Source organism: Netta rufina (genome assembly GCF_964035555.1).
Source record: "Netta rufina genome assembly, chromosome: 1".
Lineage (NCBI taxonomy): Eukaryota > Metazoa > Chordata > Aves > Anseriformes > Anatidae > Netta > Netta rufina.
In genome coordinates this window covers 196,361,803-196,381,347 of record NC_140123.1, presented here as the reverse complement: position 1 = coordinate 196,381,347, position 19,545 = coordinate 196,361,803, and the positions used below count along the sequence as shown (strand labels likewise).

The 19,545-nt window shown below is 36.2% G+C and overlaps 1 protein-coding gene across 1 annotated transcript in view; it reads left to right on the top strand.

The window, feature by feature from the left end:
• Positions 1 to 19,545, top strand: part of HGF (hepatocyte growth factor) — a gene marked incomplete at its 3' end in the record, with an annotated part of 61,023 nt that overhangs the window by 18,910 nt on the left and 22,568 nt on the right. Inside the window, exons 5-7 of the mRNA XM_084305954.1 lie at positions 3,874 to 4,016; positions 5,744 to 5,864; positions 10,677 to 10,795. Of these exons, the coding sequence (XP_084162080.1) occupies positions 3,874 to 4,016; positions 5,744 to 5,864; positions 10,677 to 10,795 (383 nt within the window). The remainder of the gene's footprint in view (positions 1 to 3,873; positions 4,017 to 5,743; positions 5,865 to 10,676; positions 10,796 to 19,545) is intronic.

Here is a 19,545-nt window from a genome sequence, read left to right as displayed (position 1 = left end):
CCGTAGCAAAAGTTGCTGGAAACTAGCAATCAATCAATCAATCAATCAATAAATAAGATTTACTTTCCCACTTTTTGGCCATTTCTTTTTGAACCTTTTCATATTGGCTTCAGACAGTTAGATTATAAACTCTTAAGATCCAAAAAAGACATGTCCTCTCACCCAATAATTTCCCATTCACTTTGTTTACTTTTGGTCTGTTCTCTCAGCATCAGCACTTTGTTTAGGAAAAGCCAAACTGGAGACTGTTAGTGAGACTGGGCTATACACTGCTCAGTCCTGTCCTGACCAAATCTATCCAGAGTTCAAGATGAGAGCTTGGAACAACATTAAAAGGTGAAGAATACTTGAGTTCTCTCCTCTTATGATGTGTTGCAGAGCTGAGCCTCAGGCTTGGACTGGACTGGACTTGACTGCTTACAATATCGTGTGTCTGATTTTCAGTGTTGGACTAGACCCATGCTTAATTGTGATCATATGATAAATGCCATCACCTCATATGGCAATGACCTCTTGAGACTCAATACCTTGCGGTATACCACCTTCATCTTTTAAAAATGAAATAATTCTCAATAATCACATCAGGAATGAGCATTAATTTTGTATAGTATACACATGACTGTGTAATAAAAGAAGAAAAAGTGTATGAAGGGTATATATGTATCACTAAATTGAAATTTTGTTTCGATCTGTACCAAACACAGCTCTATCTGCTGAGAGACAGACACTCTTCTATGATGAATTTTATGAGAATGACTTTTCTCCTGTCTTGTGCAATAAGTTTAATTTTTAAAAGGTCACTGGATAAACGAGGTGGCTGAATGCTAATTTTGTTTTTCAACATCAGAAAATATGATTTCATCATCAGAGACATGAGGGAGATGGGAAGAAGCAGACAGTAGTGGTGTGTTTGGAACTTATTAGTATGAAAGTCTTAGATTTTTAGGTCAGTTTTTCTCAACATCTGGTTATCACCATGTGCAATTTAGAAAATAAATCCCTCCCCCCCCCCCTTTTTTTTTCATGTTCAAAGGAGAGATGTACTTTATTGATTATTTCTTGATCTTTCCAGAAAATTTTAAAATAACTTCAGACTTTAAACTTGTGTTTGTATTTAACTAATGATGTATTTAATTCATTTGTATTCCAGTAGAACCTGGAGACTCCCAACTGAAATCAGAATTACATTATTTTAGTTTCTATTCTAGCACAGCTTATAAAACTCTCTCTACATATTTTTGTTTCTTAAGAATTTATTACCTAAATGGCTCAAGATAATATAAAAAAGGTAAAAGAGAGATGGTGTAAGAGTAGACCAATACTTCACTGGCTTTTTGCTAGCTTCCAGCAACTTTAGCTGTTGTTGAATCTGCTTTTACCATTACTCTTACTGGCTTCAGTTTCTGGCTCTCTTCTTCCTTAGGTAATGTAGTTGAACTAAATCAGTACACAGATTTAGGAGTGGCTCTATTGTATAATTTTGGGTAAGTCTTTACTCTGTCTCATTTCCTCCCTCAAGAATGTTGCTTCAATACCTGTTTAATCCATTTGTGTATCTGACCCATCTTGAGTTTTTAATGTTATACATTTTTTATTTTTATTTATTTTTTAATATTGTGATAGTATATCTGGCAAAATTTGAGATGCTTTTTCTCCTGTATTTTCTGAGCAGAAAGATTTTCCAGCAGGAAAATTAAATAACTTTTTCTAACATGTGCTGACACACCACATTAATGCATATACAGATTGTAATGCCCCATCAGAAAAGTTTGTCCAGGATTGTCTTTAGTTAATTTTTTTTGAGACATTTATTTTACAAGACTACAGAAGACAAACAGAAGCAACAATTTCATAAGCAGCAGTGATGACACAGAAATTATTCTCTTCAAGAACCAAAAATAAGAAAAGCACTTTTAAGTAGTGTTTCCACGTTGCCTTGACTAGAACCACAATGTGATTAACAGAGGTATTTTTCCACTTCAGTTAATTCAAAGATTTCATTAACTGGAATAAAACATGATTAAAATGTCACATTGGAATTGCTGGAATTTTCTTTTTCTCTCCATTTATTTATTTATTTATTCATTCATAACATGGAATTTTCCAAGGACAGCAAGGACTATATATTTCTCTTTTGCTTTTGTATATAAACTACATCAACATCATAAAGACTGTCCCCAATGCTTAGTTTGGATACCTGAGCTGCAAGTTTCTACATTCCTCTAAAGAAAGTTAGATAAAATTTAATACCTTTTTTTTTTTTCACTAAAATAGAGATACTTTTGATTCCCTTGGTGATTACAGATAAAAAAAGATTAAAAAAAAAAAAAAAAAAAGTACAAAAAATGCAGAATAAGTTATTGGGATAAAAAGTGTAGTTTACTTGTGATGTTCTACCAGAATTTAAGCACATTGAAGAAAAAAAATGCAAAAAATCTTAGAAATCACAAAAATGAAACTAATTTATTAAGTTGAATTACAGGTTTTGTGTGATCCCCAAGGTGTTTTGCACAATTTTTCAATTAACCAAGAAAAAAAATGAAATTTTCATAGGATTGAGCATAATTCTGAATTGCAATTTACCTGATGTTTGAGTAACATAGCAAGGAAACTGACAGTGAAAGAACACTGGCTTTGTCTGTAAAGTACAGCTTGTGTGGTGATAAGCTCTTAGGTCAGGTTCCTTACTACAGGGTAAGCTATTTCCCCACCTAAATTGTGGGGAAAAACAATTATTATTACTTTTACTTATAAATATATATACATGTCTATGTATATATTTGTCTGGGTGAATGTGTGAGTGTCTCTAGAGACGCATCCCTTTCCAGACAGATAAGAAGACAAAACCTTGGCCCTAAAGGGTTTATATTTGGTGGACTGGGCATTGACATGGAAGTCTCATACTGAAAATGTGTGCTAGGGCAAAAATATACACATTCAATCCCTAAAGACAAATAAAGTGCTTAACATTGCCTTGAAGGCATTGTAAAGAAAAAATGCCAAAGGATATTGCTTTTTAATAGGCCTTGCAGCAAAATCACAAAATATAGTGAAAGGGTAAGCAAAGTTTTAGTCAGTAAAATTTTAGTCAGCAAGGTTCCTGTTAAATGACTTAATTTGTACAAAAGCACTGAGAAGTAGATCTCTATGTAGCAGACCTTATGGTGACAACAGTTGGGCTTTCTGGCAGAATATGAAGCAAGACATCTAAAGCAGTACCTGGGCTAATGCTTAAATTCAAAGCAGTCGTGGCCTCAGGTAGTGAAGACCCCTTGGTGTGGTGTGTCACACCACTCAACCTTGTTCACACTAATATCCTGGTACTCAGGTCTAGCTGTTGCCTGACCAGGCATGGCAAGAGACCTCTCTGTTCGTAAGCTATGTGGGTTGAGCCTGATACATGCACATAAGGTGTGTATGAACAGCAGGTCTGATGGGCCAATGGACCAATGAATTTTACACCTATGCCCATAATAAATTCCACCTGCCTTTTCCAGGGGTCTTCTACTGCTCTGTGAGTAGTTACAAGCTGCTGAAGAAGAGAGTAGCAAGGGTTGGCAGGGAGTGTGCTGCTGCCACTGGCTCTGTAGCAGATAGCTATCTCTGGGTGCCTGAGGGATGGGAGTAAAACTTGCTAGAGTAAGCTACAGGCCAGACAAATTATCCCAGACTTGGACCATTGATTGAGCAATCCTAACTGAAGATGTGTATTTTTGTATGGACAGATATTTTTGTGTGTGCGGGCAGAGTGGAGGGAGGGTGAAGGGAGAAGGAAGCTGAAATGTGATTGTTTCTAGATGTTTATAAAAATAGTATGATTAACACTGAAGTTTGCATGCTCTTATACTGTAATGATTGTCATTTTAAAACTAGCTTTTTGCCTTCGAGCTATCGGGGTAAAGATCTGCGAGAAAACTACTGCCGAAACCCCCGAGGGGAAGAGGGAGGGCCATGGTGTTTCACCACCAACCCAGAGACACGCCACGAAGTCTGTGACATCCCCCTCTGCTCAGAAGGTAATGTGGCAGTGCTCATGTGAAAAGTTGCTTTTTTATTGTACAAAGAGCAGGTACACAGAACTGTTATCTTCAGTAACACTCACCTTTGCAGCAAGGAAAGGTGATTTCTTATCAAGAATGAATGCTGTAGCAATAAAAGCAGTTGTTAGAGAAAAAATGTCTTTTTACATTCTAGTAATCTGGAAAATTTGAACAAGCTTTCAGGCTCAGCAGCTCTTGTCCAGGTCATGGAGAAGCTGAAACATTGAAGTAGTGCTGAGTGCACAAATGTGTCCCTTATTTCATTACCTAGTTTATAGTAAATCCTTTAACAATTTCAGCACAACTGGATGATAAAATTGTCTAGTTGCATTCCATGATTAAATCAGCTTTCCTTTTTTTTTTGATGAAAATATATGGGTAGTGAATTACAGGACAAATGTTCAAAGTAAACACACATTTTGTTTTTCAAATGATAAATGCTGTAAACAGGAAAACTTTTTAGAAAGGCAATCTCTTTACACTTTCAAGTCACAGAATCTGAAATCAAATTGATGTGTACCATCACATTTCTTGACTTTCATGTTTTGTTAACTTCCAAACCAAACTCCATATCTTGCTAGTCAGCCAATTCAGTTCCAGTCAATCAACCCATTTAAATTCTCAAGATAGGATGTCTTTAATTTTCCAGCTAATATGTTATGTTCAATAGCTATGCAAGGGAAAGGAAGGAGGAAGAGAATGATTTAAAAGGAGCTTGAAAATCTATTAAGAGATAACATTTAAAGATCAATTTAAGTGAGCTTCAAATGGGATAAGACCTGGAGCTCACTGCAGGAGCTCACTACTTTGGTAGCAGATATTTTGACTGAAAAATGAGATTTGTAGTTGTATAAATTAATATTTATTAAGTGCTCCTTAATTACAACTACTCTAATTAGGGGGCACTTGAGAAATGTGTTTGTAGTTAATTATGGTGATTTTATGCTATATTTTAAGACTTCTCATTCTATATTATGTAGCATATTTTGTTCAGCTGCAATTTCAAATCCCTGTAGTGGCTTTTGCTCAATCTCCTTCCACCCCCCAACTTTCTTAAACCAAGACTGAAAATGTATCATCAATTAAGCTGACAAAAAGAATTAGTATCAAAAAGAATCAGCATCATATGTAAATAAAAGTGCTAAGAATTTAAAGAGACAGACAGTACATCCTGAAATTTCTGATTCAGACATTATTCTGCATTTAACCTGGTGCTGTTATTATACAGTTCTGTATAATAACAGTGATTTAGAATTATGAAAGTTAGTTATTTAGAAAATATCGCCTCTAATAATCTTTCCTCAGGTGTGTCTATCTCCCTGTAACTGTAACACTTTCAACTTGGTATGCAGCACATTAGAGATTAGAAGAACTCAACGAAATCTCTGTAATAGAAAAGGTTAGAAATCAGCTAGGAACATGAAGGCCTCTAACAGCTCACACCTACATGCTTCCAAACCATAAGAGTCCCATAAAGAGGTACCAGACTTAAGCATCTGGATTAGATCTAAGGAAGAGATGCAATTCCAAAGGACATTTCCCATACCAAGGATCCCTGACTTAAAAGATATCAGTTTTTATGTCTTTCTAGGTTGCTTTCAATTTAAAACAGAAGGGATATGATTTGTGTGTGTGTGTGTGTGTTAAAATTCACCAGCATAAAAAATAACTAGTATGTTATTTGTTTTTTTGTTTGTTTCAAGTTGAATGCATGACCTGCAATGGAGAGAGTTACAGAGGGCCAATGGATCATACCGAGTCAGGCAAGGAGTGTCAGCGCTGGGATCTTCAGAGACCACACAAACACAAATTTCGTCCTGAGAGGTAATCTCCTCCTCACTCCCAAGCAAATCTGTGTGGTTTAAATTTGAAAATTCTATGTATTCTGGAAGCAGTTGGGAAAAATAAGCTGAGATGAAATTAATCGAGTTTATTAGTTTTAGCTCTTTGGGGATCTGGCCTGTGATATGTGCAGGTTGGTTACAGTCATGATGGAGATGCAGGATGGATACTAGTGACTATTTTGTGCAGGTGTGGCTACATCTTAATTCTGTATAGTGCAGTGATTTACATGCAATGCGTTAGTTGGTCAAGATTTCCTCCCTAGCCTCAATATCAGTAAAAAAGTTACCTCTGAATATTTATGTATATATTGTTATACAGCTTCACTTAGCTTAAAATACCTTAAAAACATTACAGAGTAAGTAACAATAAAAATTGTATGTTTTTTTCTTTATGTTAGAGTTCTTAATACACTTAGTGAATATAAATGTGTGACATTACACCGTGTGCTCCTTTTTTGAACTATTGAAGAGCTTTAAAACTGTAGCTGGTCTTCTGCTCTAATCAGCTTTATGTATCCAATCTGCTTGACTGCTGTGTTTGTTCTACCTGGAAAAACAGATCATTCTGTTTAGCATTTTATGGATTAATGTTTTAGACTTTTATATATGTAAGACTTATATTTATACTTATATAAAATATAAGTATATTTTATATACTTATAATATATATAATATATATATAATATATATATTATATATATTTTATATAATATATTATATATATTTGTATATATATATGTATATATAATATATATATATACATTTGTTTATAAGTGTATATATATATATATATATATATACTTATAAAATACTTATACTTGCCAGTAATAGCAAGACAAATTGTATGTCCTTAGCATTTTTCCTAGAAGGTAGACTTCACATTACTGCAGAGGATCATCTGTAACACACCATTCTGGAAGGATTTTGTGAGGAGGTTTAAGCCATGCAGAAGGATATTTGTGTCTGTCTTAAATTGGACTGAGATTTCTTTTTATTTTACTCTGGCTTTTGGATTAACTCCACTTTTAAAATGGATTGAATAACCTTCAGCTGCTGGAGAAAGACTGCAAGAATCAACGATCTCAGAATGTTTGAGATCTTTCACTGAAAGTATCTTCATATATTTTAAAGTGTTCCATTAAATATAGCCTAATTTTTATACTCTGAAATACAGTACTAGTAGATTTTAGTCTGATTTATTTATTTATCTATTTATTTTCAGTAAAACATTAAGTGTCTGCAATTTTTGAGTTAATGTGATATAAACTTTTTTTCCCTCTTAGCTCAGATGATCTGCTTCATGAATAATCGCAGGGTCTCCCATGGCTCTGCTACAATAAATATTTTGTATTAGCAGTCTGGGACCAAAGATAATCTGTTTCTGAGTTTTGCCATGCACTTGTTGTGCATTCTAGGCTAAGTCACAGAAAGATTTTTTTTTCCTTAGGAATGAGTCATTTATAGAACTTCTGGGTACAAACAATTGCAATTTTTTTCTGTCAGAAGGAAACTATTCTTCTGTTAGTTTTGGTTTGTTCACAAAACAACTTTTCAGACTAGCTGCTGTCTCACTAGTGATCACTTTCCTACTTAAACATTTCCCACTGAAAATATCTTCCTGATCATGTTCATGTTCAGACTGTTTCTTTTTATTTTCTTTCTTTAAAAAAAAAAAAAAAAAGCAATTGAAAAGCAGTCCATGTGGATTAAACCAATCTGTTAATGCTTTCGCAACTGTAAACTTCAGGATATTTCTAGGACTGATGTTAATTAACTTTATGAAATGATCACTAAAGGTAGTGACAATTACACTTTGATTATCTTAACTCTTTATTTTATTTTAATTTATTATTTTATCTTATTCACATTTTAATGAACACTTAGGTTGTAAATAAGGGAGGAAGTCTGGAACAAATGATCAATTAAAATACAGCAGTCTCTTCAGGGGCTTGTTCTATATTATCTAGGAGTAATGTGAATAACCTGGAAACCAAGAAGGACTAGTATAGCTGGAAAGATTTTAACTTATTTGCATTTATGGATGCATCAATTGCAATGATGAAGAAAGAGAGGTAAGACTAATAATCTTTTCAAGTGCTCCATAATCTACCTGCTTTCAGCTCAGGGTGAATACATGTCACTTTTGCTTTTTGTCACCTCAGTGAATTGTTCCAGATTTATTCCCTTCAGAGGAATTACTGAAGAGAATTCTTAATACCTGTTAGATGTGATTGAAGCTAGCAGTAGGAACTCCCCCAAACAACTCCTGGATGACCCATTTTTAGCCTTTAGTGGATGCAGAAGCTCCAACTCCCACATGTTAGGCAGGATTATGCCTCAATGTGGAATATAGACCATTGAGAATAATGGCTTAGACAGACATTGAAAAGCATTGAGAAGCAGCAGTTCTCTCCTCTTTTATTTTCTGCTCAGAAACAAATATGTCATGGAAATAGGTGCTTATTGCATAAAGTAATGTGGGGTTGAAGTGCAATATATGGATTTCATAGATGTAGGTATTCTTTTATTAACATATTCTGGTTCATATCTCTGTTATGAAAATTTGTATTATACAAAAATAAGTTTTCAGTACTGCATGCCTTTTAAAATTAATAAAAAAAAAATAAAGGAAAAGAAATATTGGTAAAGCAACAGTTTCAGACACTAAGAATCAGTTTAGTCACAGCAGAGCTAGACATCAGCATCTGTCTCTTTAAAGAGAATAAATATCTCTTCATCTAACATCTTATGTGTTTTTTTTTTTTCTTGGAAACCGAGAAAAAAGTCTTGATTTTGACACCAGATGTATATCTTTATGCTTCATTTCAGTTTCAGCAGGAAAGTACAGCTACTGCTGTTTCAAGGGTTCTGAAAGATCTTGGAAACCTTGGGGTCTTTGTTGGGTGTGAGCAAGAGATCTGTGCCCAAGTGAATTACAAGGAGAACAAATCTGTAGATGAAAGGGAATAGCTCTCAGGGAATCTTGTGTTGTGGAAATGCGTGGAATAGTTTGAAGCCTCATTGTATATCTGGTCCCTTATATTTGTATCTTAAAGGTGTTAGTTTGCCTTTTCTATGGGAACCGAGGAACTGTTGCTTGCTAAATATAAAAGATGCCAGAAATGGGCCTAAGAATGTTGTGGGAAGAACTGGTGACTGGAAAGGCTCTGGGTTCTGGAAATATCTTTTTACCCTTCTCTAAGTAGATACAATAGGTGGAAAGATACAGTTCATTAACAGCACTGTCTGACAATGATGGTCAAAGCTAGAGCTCTGAAGAACTATTATATCTATTCTTAAGTTTCAGCTACTTACTGATACCATTTTGACATACCAACAATGCTAGGAAGGATGGAGTGTTCAATGCAATGCAAGACATTCTTCTATAAAGTGGATTCTTTACTTACCCTATTTTCCTGAGTGGCTTTAGGGAGCTATGACTGCAGGGACCTTGCCATTCTTGGACTCACCTTGGTAACACAGACTGCTATATTACTTGGAGCATACACTGCTGACATCAAACTTCATCACTGCACTTAACAGGTGCCCAAAGCCATCATGTTTTCAGCTACAGTTATCCTATCAACTGTTTGCTTCTGAAATTCTTGGACTCAATATGTTTCTTTACAGTTTCTCTTCCTCCTAGCAAAAAATGAGGTGCTGCTGTTAGATCTGAAACTATTATATCTTCAGCTTCCTTTAAATATTCATTTTTTGTGAGATATTTACTTGGTTTTCTTTTGAATTCTACTTGAATCCTGTTGCTGTCCCTTGCATAGATGAAGGAGTCTGATTTAGCCAAAGGAGTGGGAGATCATGTTGCAAATGTATGAGTCAACATTAGGGTAATTGTTTGATAGAAAAAACATCCTAGCAAAAACAAATGCTTGCAAATCATATTTTCCAATGCTTGTGTGAGACACATCTGCTTGCAGTTGTAAATGGGTTCAGGTTCCTAGGTAGTTAAGTTCTTTGTTCTCTAACATATATTTCATGTTTTCCTCAGGGGCAAATCTACTTTTGGTTTCTTTTACAAACAAGTTTGTTTTTTTTTTTTTTTTTCATTTATCTCCTTCTCTTTAAGTTCATTGATGTTAGTATGGGACTTTTATACAAAAGAGCCTCCTTATCTTGAATCTCTGCCTGACAGCTCAATAGTGGCAGCAGGAACGTGGAAATAATTAAATGGTACAATAGTTTTAAATCCTAATGAGATAAAGTGAGACGGAAGTTAATTCCTTATTTTCCTCCTTTTTTTCCTTAATGCTTGAAATGAGGGCATGACCTAGAACTAGCTCTGTTACGAAAATGGAGCTATCATTAGTAACAGAGCTATTGAAAATAGCTTCCAGTTTAACGCAGGGCTGCTGTACTGAAAAACCTGTTTTCTTAATGAGTCCGGCCTGCCAGGCAGTGTTTATATAATCCACACTTGATTGGGCTATTTCAGAAAAAAAATGAGTGGCTTTAGAGTCTGGTCATCAGTTGACAGACACAAGAGCAAGAGTTTAGCAATTAGCAGTTACTCCATCCGGTGGCCTTTGCATTAGCACAGCAGGGAATCCCTTCTGTGGAGGCCTGATTCTGTTGCACGCTTGGAAAGTGATTTTGTTTTATTAACTTGTTAATAGTGTTAAAGAGTATCTGATCCATCTCACAGGATCAGACCAGAGGTTAATAGGAACTGGTTCTTGTTTGCCTCTGCTGAAGCCAGTCCTTTATGTACCTTATACAATCCTGTGTAGTATTGCCAGGAAGGCTTGCTTGACACGTTTCTCGTTGTGGTTTGCAGATATCCTGACAAGGGCTTTGATGATAATTACTGCCGCAATCCTGATGGCAAGCTGAGACCATGGTGCTACACTCTTGACCCTAACACCCCCTGGGAATTCTGTGCAATTAAAACGTGTGGTGAGTTTAAGCAAAATTTATTACTTCCTTTTCCTTTTCAAAATCTGGACACAGATAGTTCAAGCAATATAGGACCATAGACAGTTCATTCATTGTACTATGCTGACTTAAAGCATAGCTTTCAATGAAAAGTTCTTATAATGACATTGTATTTAATTTGGATAGGAAATAAAAAAAACGTGTGTTACTTAGCACTGGAATATACATATATGTGCATATATTATATACAGGGAGCTATGAAAAAGTAGTAAAATCAAGGACTAACAAAATCAGGCAATGTCAGCATGAAGATCTCATGTGGAATATTAGTTTGACCATGTTGGGCTTCTGCACTACAGTTTGAGGGTAGATGCATGTATAACAGTTTTGAGTAGTCTTCCTTCCCTACTCAGTGCTCTATCAGCAAATCTTCTTTGCTTTATTTTCCTCTTGTACATTCTGCAGTTCTAGGCCTTGCTTCCTGCACACTATTCAGCCTTGTGTTAAAGACAGGATTATTTATTTCCCATGGGTTTCTTTGTGATATTCATCCCTCTGGTATCAAAGCACTCCACAGGCAATTAATTTAGTTTCATTCTGCAACTATGAAATGGTGGCTTTTGTTATCTTCACTTTACAGACAGGGGATCGAATCAAAGTGATATTAAGATATGCAAATATTGGATGCCCACTTTGAGATGCTTTATATTAGTATTTTATAGACTTTATCATTGTGGGACACATTCTGTGTTCAAAGTCCAGATTCTGATGACTTTGTGATATCTGTGCCAGCTTTATTCTACTGCTAATTAGGTGTCTTAACTGAGCAGTACAAGGACAAGGAGGAAGATAAGATATTGGACCCCTCTTGAAAACTGCAGTGAAGTAATTTGTCTAGAGTTTTATGGAAATGTTGGAGCTGAGGTAGCTGCTAGAAATAAGTTTTGTAGGGACAAGGTTCTGTGAGGAAATCAAGATTTGCATCTCTGAAATTCCTTGCCTCATTCACAGATTGCAATTTATACAGCAAATAAGATGTGGGATCTACAGGTGATAGTCTCCTATCCTACCCGCAATACTTCTCATTGTCAGATCTAGGATACCTTTTTTTTTTTTTTTTTTTCCCTAAAAGAATTGCCATCCTGTGACATAATCAATGTGTTAGCAAAGTATTAAAGACTGTCTCATAATATTCAGGGAGTTTTTCACTTTACTCAAAATGTGGCATTGAAAAATTATTGGGAGTAGAGGCAACTTCTGAAAACAAGACATGACTCTGACAGAATCCCTACTGTAAAAGCCTGTCAGTTTCATACATTCCAGCCTTGTGGCAGAGCTGCCAGGAATATAGACAGGAAAGGGAAAACAGTGGTTTTAGATTTTCTGCAAAGAGCAAAGGGGAAGTTTCCCAGTGAGCACAGTGTCCTGTTTGCTCATAAGAAAGTCAGTTTCTCTTAAATTTACAGAGTTTGGGAAACTACAAATTCCATTGTTGTTCTGCTCAATTTTTGACCAAAATTAAGTGTTAAGGAAAAAAAAATCCTCAGAAGTAGACATTCTGCTTTTCATCTAGCTCTAAGTGTCACTTCAGTAGGCTTCTGTCATTGTAAAATTTATTTAGCTCTCTTAGGAGAAGGGTAGAAGAAGAGACTAGATTCTATTAAAAAGAACATTTTAAGCTCATCTGGAACTGAATTTAGTTTTCAAAAAAAATAAAATGTATTGATTGTTTTCTTTGATTTTCAGGCATCTCTATTATTATTGTTATTTGCTTAAATCAAGATAAACAGCTATGAGTGTGTCTCAAATCTAGACAAAAAAGTGACAGCGGTGGACCTTATACAAAAGCATGTTTTCACAATGCAATCCTGTTGTTTTATTTTGTTTTGTTTTGTTTTCTTTAATTTTGTATACATATATACATATATACATGTATATTTGATATATACATATATCAAAGAATCACAGAATGGCTGATGTTGGAAGGCACTTCTGGAGGTCATCTGGCCATTACCTTGCTCAGCCAGGTACATCACGAGCAGGTCGCTCAGAACCGTGTCTAGACAGATTTTAAAGTCTTCAAGATGGGAGACTCTACAACTTCTCTGGGCAACCCGTTCCACTTGTTCATGACAGTACAGAAGTGCTTCCTGATGTTTAGATGGAACCTCTTGTGTGCCACGTTCTACTCATTACTCTTGTCCTGTCACTGGGCACCACTTAAAAGAGGCTATCTATGTCTTAATTGCATCCTCCCTTTGGGTGTTTATAAACATCAATAAGATCCCCCTTGAGCCTTCTCTTCTCCAGGCTGAATAGTCCCAGCTATCTCAGCTTCTCCTCACAGGAGAGGTGCTCCAGCCTTTCATCATCATGTTAGACCCTCTGTTGGACCTTTTCCGGTATGTCCAGGTCTCTCTTGTATTGGAGGCCCAGAAACGGACGCACTAATCCAGGTGTGGCCTCACCAATGCTAAATGGAGGGGAATGATCATCTCTCTTGACTTGCTGGTGATACTTCGCTTATTACTGGCACATTACTGACTTATGTTCAACTTGGTGTCCACTAGGATGGACAGAAAGCTGAAAGTTGTGTGGCCTACAGCATATCCTGGTGCCTGGAGTTGCTCCTTTCCAGGTGTAGAACTCCACACTTCTTGTTGAACTTTATGAGATTCTTGTCACCCCACCCCTGCAGCTTGCCAGGGTCCTTTTGTATGTCTGCACAGCCCTTTGGTGAGTCAGACACTCCTCCAGTTTCATGTCATCTGTGAATTTACTGCACTCTGCTCCATCGTCAAGACCATTAATGAAGATGTTAAACAGGACTAAACCCTTTTTTTGACCCCTGTGGTACTTCACTTGTTACTGGCCTCCAGCTAGGCTTTGCAGCACTGATACTCTGGGTCCTGCTGGTCAGCCAGTATTAAATCCACTTCACTGTCTGCTCATCCAGCCCATACTTCAACAGCTTTTCTATGAGCATCTTAGGGGGGACAGTGTCAAAGACCTTACTGAAGTTCAAGAAGATGATATCCACTGCACTACCCATATCCATCAGACTGGTGATTTCAACTGAAGCTTACCAGGTTGGTCAGACAGAACTTCTTCTTGGTCAATCCATGCTGAGCAATAATGATTTTCTTCTCCATCACGTGCTTGGAAATGGTTTTCAGGATTAGCTGTTTCAACATCTTTCCAGGGATTGGGGTGAGGCTGACCAGCATGTAGTTCCCTGGGTCCTCCTTCTTGCCATTTTTAAAGATGAGTGACGTTTGCTTTTCACCAGTCTTCAAGCACTTTACCCAGCTGACAAAAAAATATAGAAAATGGTCTCACAATCACATCTGCCAGCTCACTCAGCACTTATGGATTCATCTCATCAGGGCACATGGACTTACGAATGTACAATGTTTGTGCAAGTATTCCCTGACCTGATCATTTTCCTCTAAGGGTACATCTTCCTTGTTCCAGCCACTCAGCCTGGTCTCTGGGACCTGGGATTCCTGAAAGCCACTCTTGCTGGTAAAGATGGAGGCAAAGAAGGCATTCGGTACATCAGCCTATATGTATACACTGGGGGGACAGAGAGAGAAGGGAATGGATCTGGCTTGAGCAGTGAGCAGCGGCTAACTAAAAGTGGAAACAAGGGATTCTCTGTCTTTACTCCGGAATTCTTAACAAACGAAATTATACCTTGTCTTGTACTTCCACAATCCATCATTCAGAGTATTGTCTCCTTGCTTGCTCTTGGTTTGGGACAGTGCAATGTCTTGGAGTGTCGGTCACTTCTTGTCAGTCAGTCAACTGCCTGAAATGCAATGGTTGAGTATGAATACTCTTAATGTACTCCCTGGCAGGCAGGGCAGGCAGTAAGTGAATTTATTCTGCACTTTCATAAATCATTGTAAATCCAGTACAAATTAGTTAAAATTAGTAAAATTATTCCATTGTGGAAAAGTAATAATTTGCCACTTTGGATAATGTCAGTAATCAGACTCTACAGAGACTGAGGAAATTTAACAGGACACCAATACTTGTTTTATATCAGGCACCCATTAAATCCATCCATCTTGAAAATCTTGCCTGTGAACTACAATACTAATTCATGCAATCACATCTACAGCTTTTGATTCTCTGAACATTTACATTCAGCCTTTTTACGTTATAAACACAATCTTGTTTAACTCTGTAACTGAATTGTCTTTCATTAAACAGTTATTTTTCTTTTAACAAAGCTGAGTTTCCCACATTTCTCTAAATATTAGATAATACATGAATCATATGCAGTCTAATAGATTTATTCTTTTCCTGTGGTAGAAGTGATTTTATTACGAAAATAAAAATATTCCTAAGTTACAGCTGACTGTTTCAAAAACACAACTTTTATAAACCTTTATCCTTTGGCATTTCCTGAGCTGATGTGTCAGTGTTCTGAGGATTCACATCTGGTTTTGCTGGTCACGCAAGCTTACAGTCCATGTAGCTCTTAGTATTTACAGCTTGAACTAAGTTTTATAAAATCATTGGGTGGGAGAGCAAACTACTGTAATGTTACATTTTTCTGCATAAATCAATTATATCATAGTTCTGAAGAAAATGTAATTCCAATACCAGCATCACCAAATTTAAATGAAAAATATAAATCAACAATGTAATGATTTTAATGTCGTGATGAAAACTTTTTGTCTCATCTCTGGGCATAAGTTCATAACATTAAATGTAATTTCTTCCTTTGATCTTCAGTTAGAAAGTATATTAAGATCAGTGGAAATTTCACATGCAATTTTACTTCAGTTAATACTGCAGTATTTTCACTGCAGAAAACTAGATCTTTGGAAACTACTGAATAAATTTATATGAGGAGGAGTACAGAAGTAATGATCTCAAAAGTGTTGATATTTTCAAAGGATGTTTAGCATAGGCTTATGGCAATCGCCCTCTACACAAGAAGCAGTGCTGCCCACTGCTTTTATAAACAAAAAAAGGAATTAATTGCAGATATTACAGTTATACCAGCAGCTTGGTGACTGGAAAGTCAAGGCAAAATATCAGTGCCCCATTTTGAGTTTTCTGTCTTTCTTGAGCCACATAGAAAAACTGTTTTCCCGCCACCTAGCAGGGAGCCCAAAACACTAGACCATTCTGGGTTTCAGTGGCAGCTCCATTTTCTGAAACTGTGTCTGCGTGCAATTTCAGTACACTAAAAAGAGAACATCATGAGTTATATGTCTTTATAGCTTTGTGGTTTGGATTCTCACACAGGTTTTTAATTCCTATGTTGAGGACTGTTTATATATTTTACAAGAAATACTAATTAAAAAAAAGTGTTCTGCAAATCCAAGACCTTGGACAATGTACAAAAACGTAGGTGTCCTCTCTTCGGGGGAGTGACCACAAGGCAGCATGCTGCTTGTGGGTTTAGCTACATGTCATGAGTGCTAGTATGCTCTATAGCCAAAATGCTGACAACAGCTCATATACACAATTTTGGGCAAAAAAAGTCAGTGGAAGGAAGCATTCATAAAATAAATATGTTTTTAAGACTGAAGAGACAGGAGGGCATTGTAACTCTATTTCCAAGCACAGAAGGCAGCATTAAACATGGTGGCTTACAGCCAGGGCTGTGAGAAAGAGATGACAGGATCAATTAGGGATTAGAGATGGCTCAAGCTGCAAAAATTGGATCTGGATTAAGCCTTCAGGGACCCCAGGATTGGTTTGAAGTTGCTCACATATGTGTCTGTGGTTTTGGCTTGAGACAATTTTTAGTTAGAAGAGAGGATAAAAAGACAACTATAATAGCAATAAGAAGCATAGGATGTGGAGAAATGGAAGCAATGACAGCAAATATGAAAAAAGAAAATGGCTATTATTTTGCCATGAATGAGCATGTGGACTACAGGGAAGAAAGGAGTGGGTAGCTAATGTTGTTTGTTTGTTTGTTTGTTTGTTTTTTAAATAATATATATTTCTATGGATGAACTATAAAACAGAAAGGTGCTAAGGCCCACAAATGAGGAAGCTACATTTGTCAGTCATTTGAAAGACGCAGAGATACATGTAAATATTATGTTAAGGCCAGTGTTTAGTTGCTGCTTATCTGATTTCCAGCCAACCCAGCTGATTTTATTATGGATTTAGTCTTTGCTCCTAGGCAATAGGCATGGGTGACTGGAGACCTAAATTCCCAGAGATAATTCAATAACAACCTGAGTTTGATGGAAAGCAAGTAATGAAACAGCAAAGTGAGACTCTAGGTGTAAAATTAAACGTTGCAGTGTATCTACAACTTTTGGGAAGGCCAAAAAAAAATATATCACCAATATTAAATTACTCATCTTTTTAAAACAGCTATTTAAACTGCCCATTTGGATGTGAAGTTCTGATAAAAGAGTTATTTGTTCAATCACAGTATGTAAACAAATAAAAGTGCCACTCAGTTTAAACATAATATTTATGTAAGATAAAGATGTTTATGGAAAAGAGTGAGTGAGAAGAGACTGGTGTTTAGTAGATAAAGTATTACCTTCCACCTTGCTTTACATGGAAACATAACAGAACTGTAGCATTCATTGCATATTCCATTGCTTTATTCTATCTTTCCTCAATGAGAGTCTATCTGAGATTCTTTTAGTTATTTCTATGAGAGTTTTGAAAGTGAGATTTAAAAGCTCCTCTGAACCTGCAGAGGTGATTTAACTGTGAAAATATGAATCCAGATCAAGATTTTAAATGGTTTAAAGCCAAAACTGTATTTAAAGCTTAGTTGTAGATATTGGAACAACCCAGAAAGGTTAGGTGACAACATATTCTTCAGAACTGTAATTCTTCAGCTTGGGTCTAATTTATTTCTTCACTTTCTTGTGTTCTCACTGAAACAACACAAAACCAGACCAAACCCTTTCTCTTTCAGGATCAGTGTTTTTTTTTTTTTTTTTCTGTTTTGTTTTTTATTTCATGTTTTCTAAACTGTGAAAAAAATATGTCACACATACATGAATATATGAGTATTTGCACTGAAAGAAACATGAAAAGAAAAGAACTGCCACACTGGTATTGCCCAGCACTATATATTGAATAGCCTGAGGTAGGGATGCCTGGAAGACATGTAATTAGTTAGCATGTAGCTCATACCCTGAAAGTCAGTGGAGATACTCTTTGACGTGCAGAAAGGCATTGATTGTGTTTAATGAGGATCTTGTGTTCAAAACTGTTTCCTCATTGGTTTAATCACCTCTTTTGAAATCTATCTTTTATGATCTTTCTTTATAAATGAAATACATTTTCCTATTGTTGAGTGAAGCACTAAGAAAATACTGCAACAAGATAAGCAATTGTATATTTTTTCCCCCAATTAAATCGTTTAGAACTAACTAAACGATTTTCTTTTCAAACCACGTCTTGTCCAAAAATACTTAGATAGTATTTCCATGAAAGAAAAGTATTAGTCCAGCAAAATCCCTGCCTTCTTTTAAGTTGGTAGGAGTTTATCTATTGACCTAATTTGTGCAGGATTTACTTCTGGATTATGGGGGTTAAAGACAGAAATAGTACCCTGGCTGGTTGCTTCAGCTGTAGAATGACTCAAGGCCCCTGCTGATTCCCTCATGCTGGCATTACTGTGAGAACCAGTACTGAGAAGGCTGTCTGTGGCTTTACACATGAAGCTCTGGATAGTTTTTCATCTCTCTATTCAAGCATCTTTAAATACGTGAGCTGTCCATTATTAATAGTTATTTGATTTGAGATATCAAGATAAGGAAGGCTTTATGGAAAAAGGATACTTTTACATTATTATATTTTAGTTGGAGACCTCAGCGTGAACACGTGAAAGTAAAAATACTACTAACAGGAAATCCTTAAGCAGGTGTCTGAATTACACAGCTAACTTGAGTCTTGCAGAATTTAAAAATCAAAGTTCAAAAGTAGCAAAATGCTGCTGAAAATTAACATTATTCTGTTCATAATTAAGTTTTCTACAGCAATAAGAAGCAACAATGAATAAATCATAAATAGCAGTCTTTTATAAGATGATTTTTTTTATGTGTGATCTTCCTTTAAAAGTATTTTTTCTCTCAGTTTGGAAGGCTGAACTGGAACCAAAAAGGTACTTCTAACATGAAATTAAAGTACCTGCCTAGATAGTGGGGATAGCTTATTGAACTTAAATTCATTTTCTAACTTAATTCATAATAGTTTTCTCCCTGAAACAAGCCCTCAGATTTGCAGGTCTTTATTTATACTTTAGAGGAATTCCTAGGATGAAGATGGGATTCCTTACTGATTTTGGCATTTTCCTGTGTCCATCTTCTAAGAGAACTGCTGAGTGTGCTCTCAGAAGCAGGGCTCTCTGTCATCACTACTCTGCATACCTGGTATGTATACTTGGAATTATTATACTTGGTTGTGTGGGTGACAGGAGTAATTCACCTCAAGGACAAAACCACTACTGAGTTAAGACGACTATATAGACGACTATTTATATAGGCGACTATAAGTTGTAGACTTAGACAACCGAAGCATTTCTTAAAGTTTGGCAGCTGCCTTATGTTCTACAGAACACCTCTGTAATGCCCACTAAGGCAGTCATTGCTCCTAAAGCATGCCACTGTTTGTGTCCATGAACAAAGATCATTCCCATAATTCCTCTTTGTGGTAATAGCCAGCTGAATTTGTTGAACTTTTTAGGATAATTTCTGAGCTTGCTGAGACTAAATATCTGGACTAGGAGAGGTTGTTTCTGAGGGCACGAGCCCTGAGAATTTCAG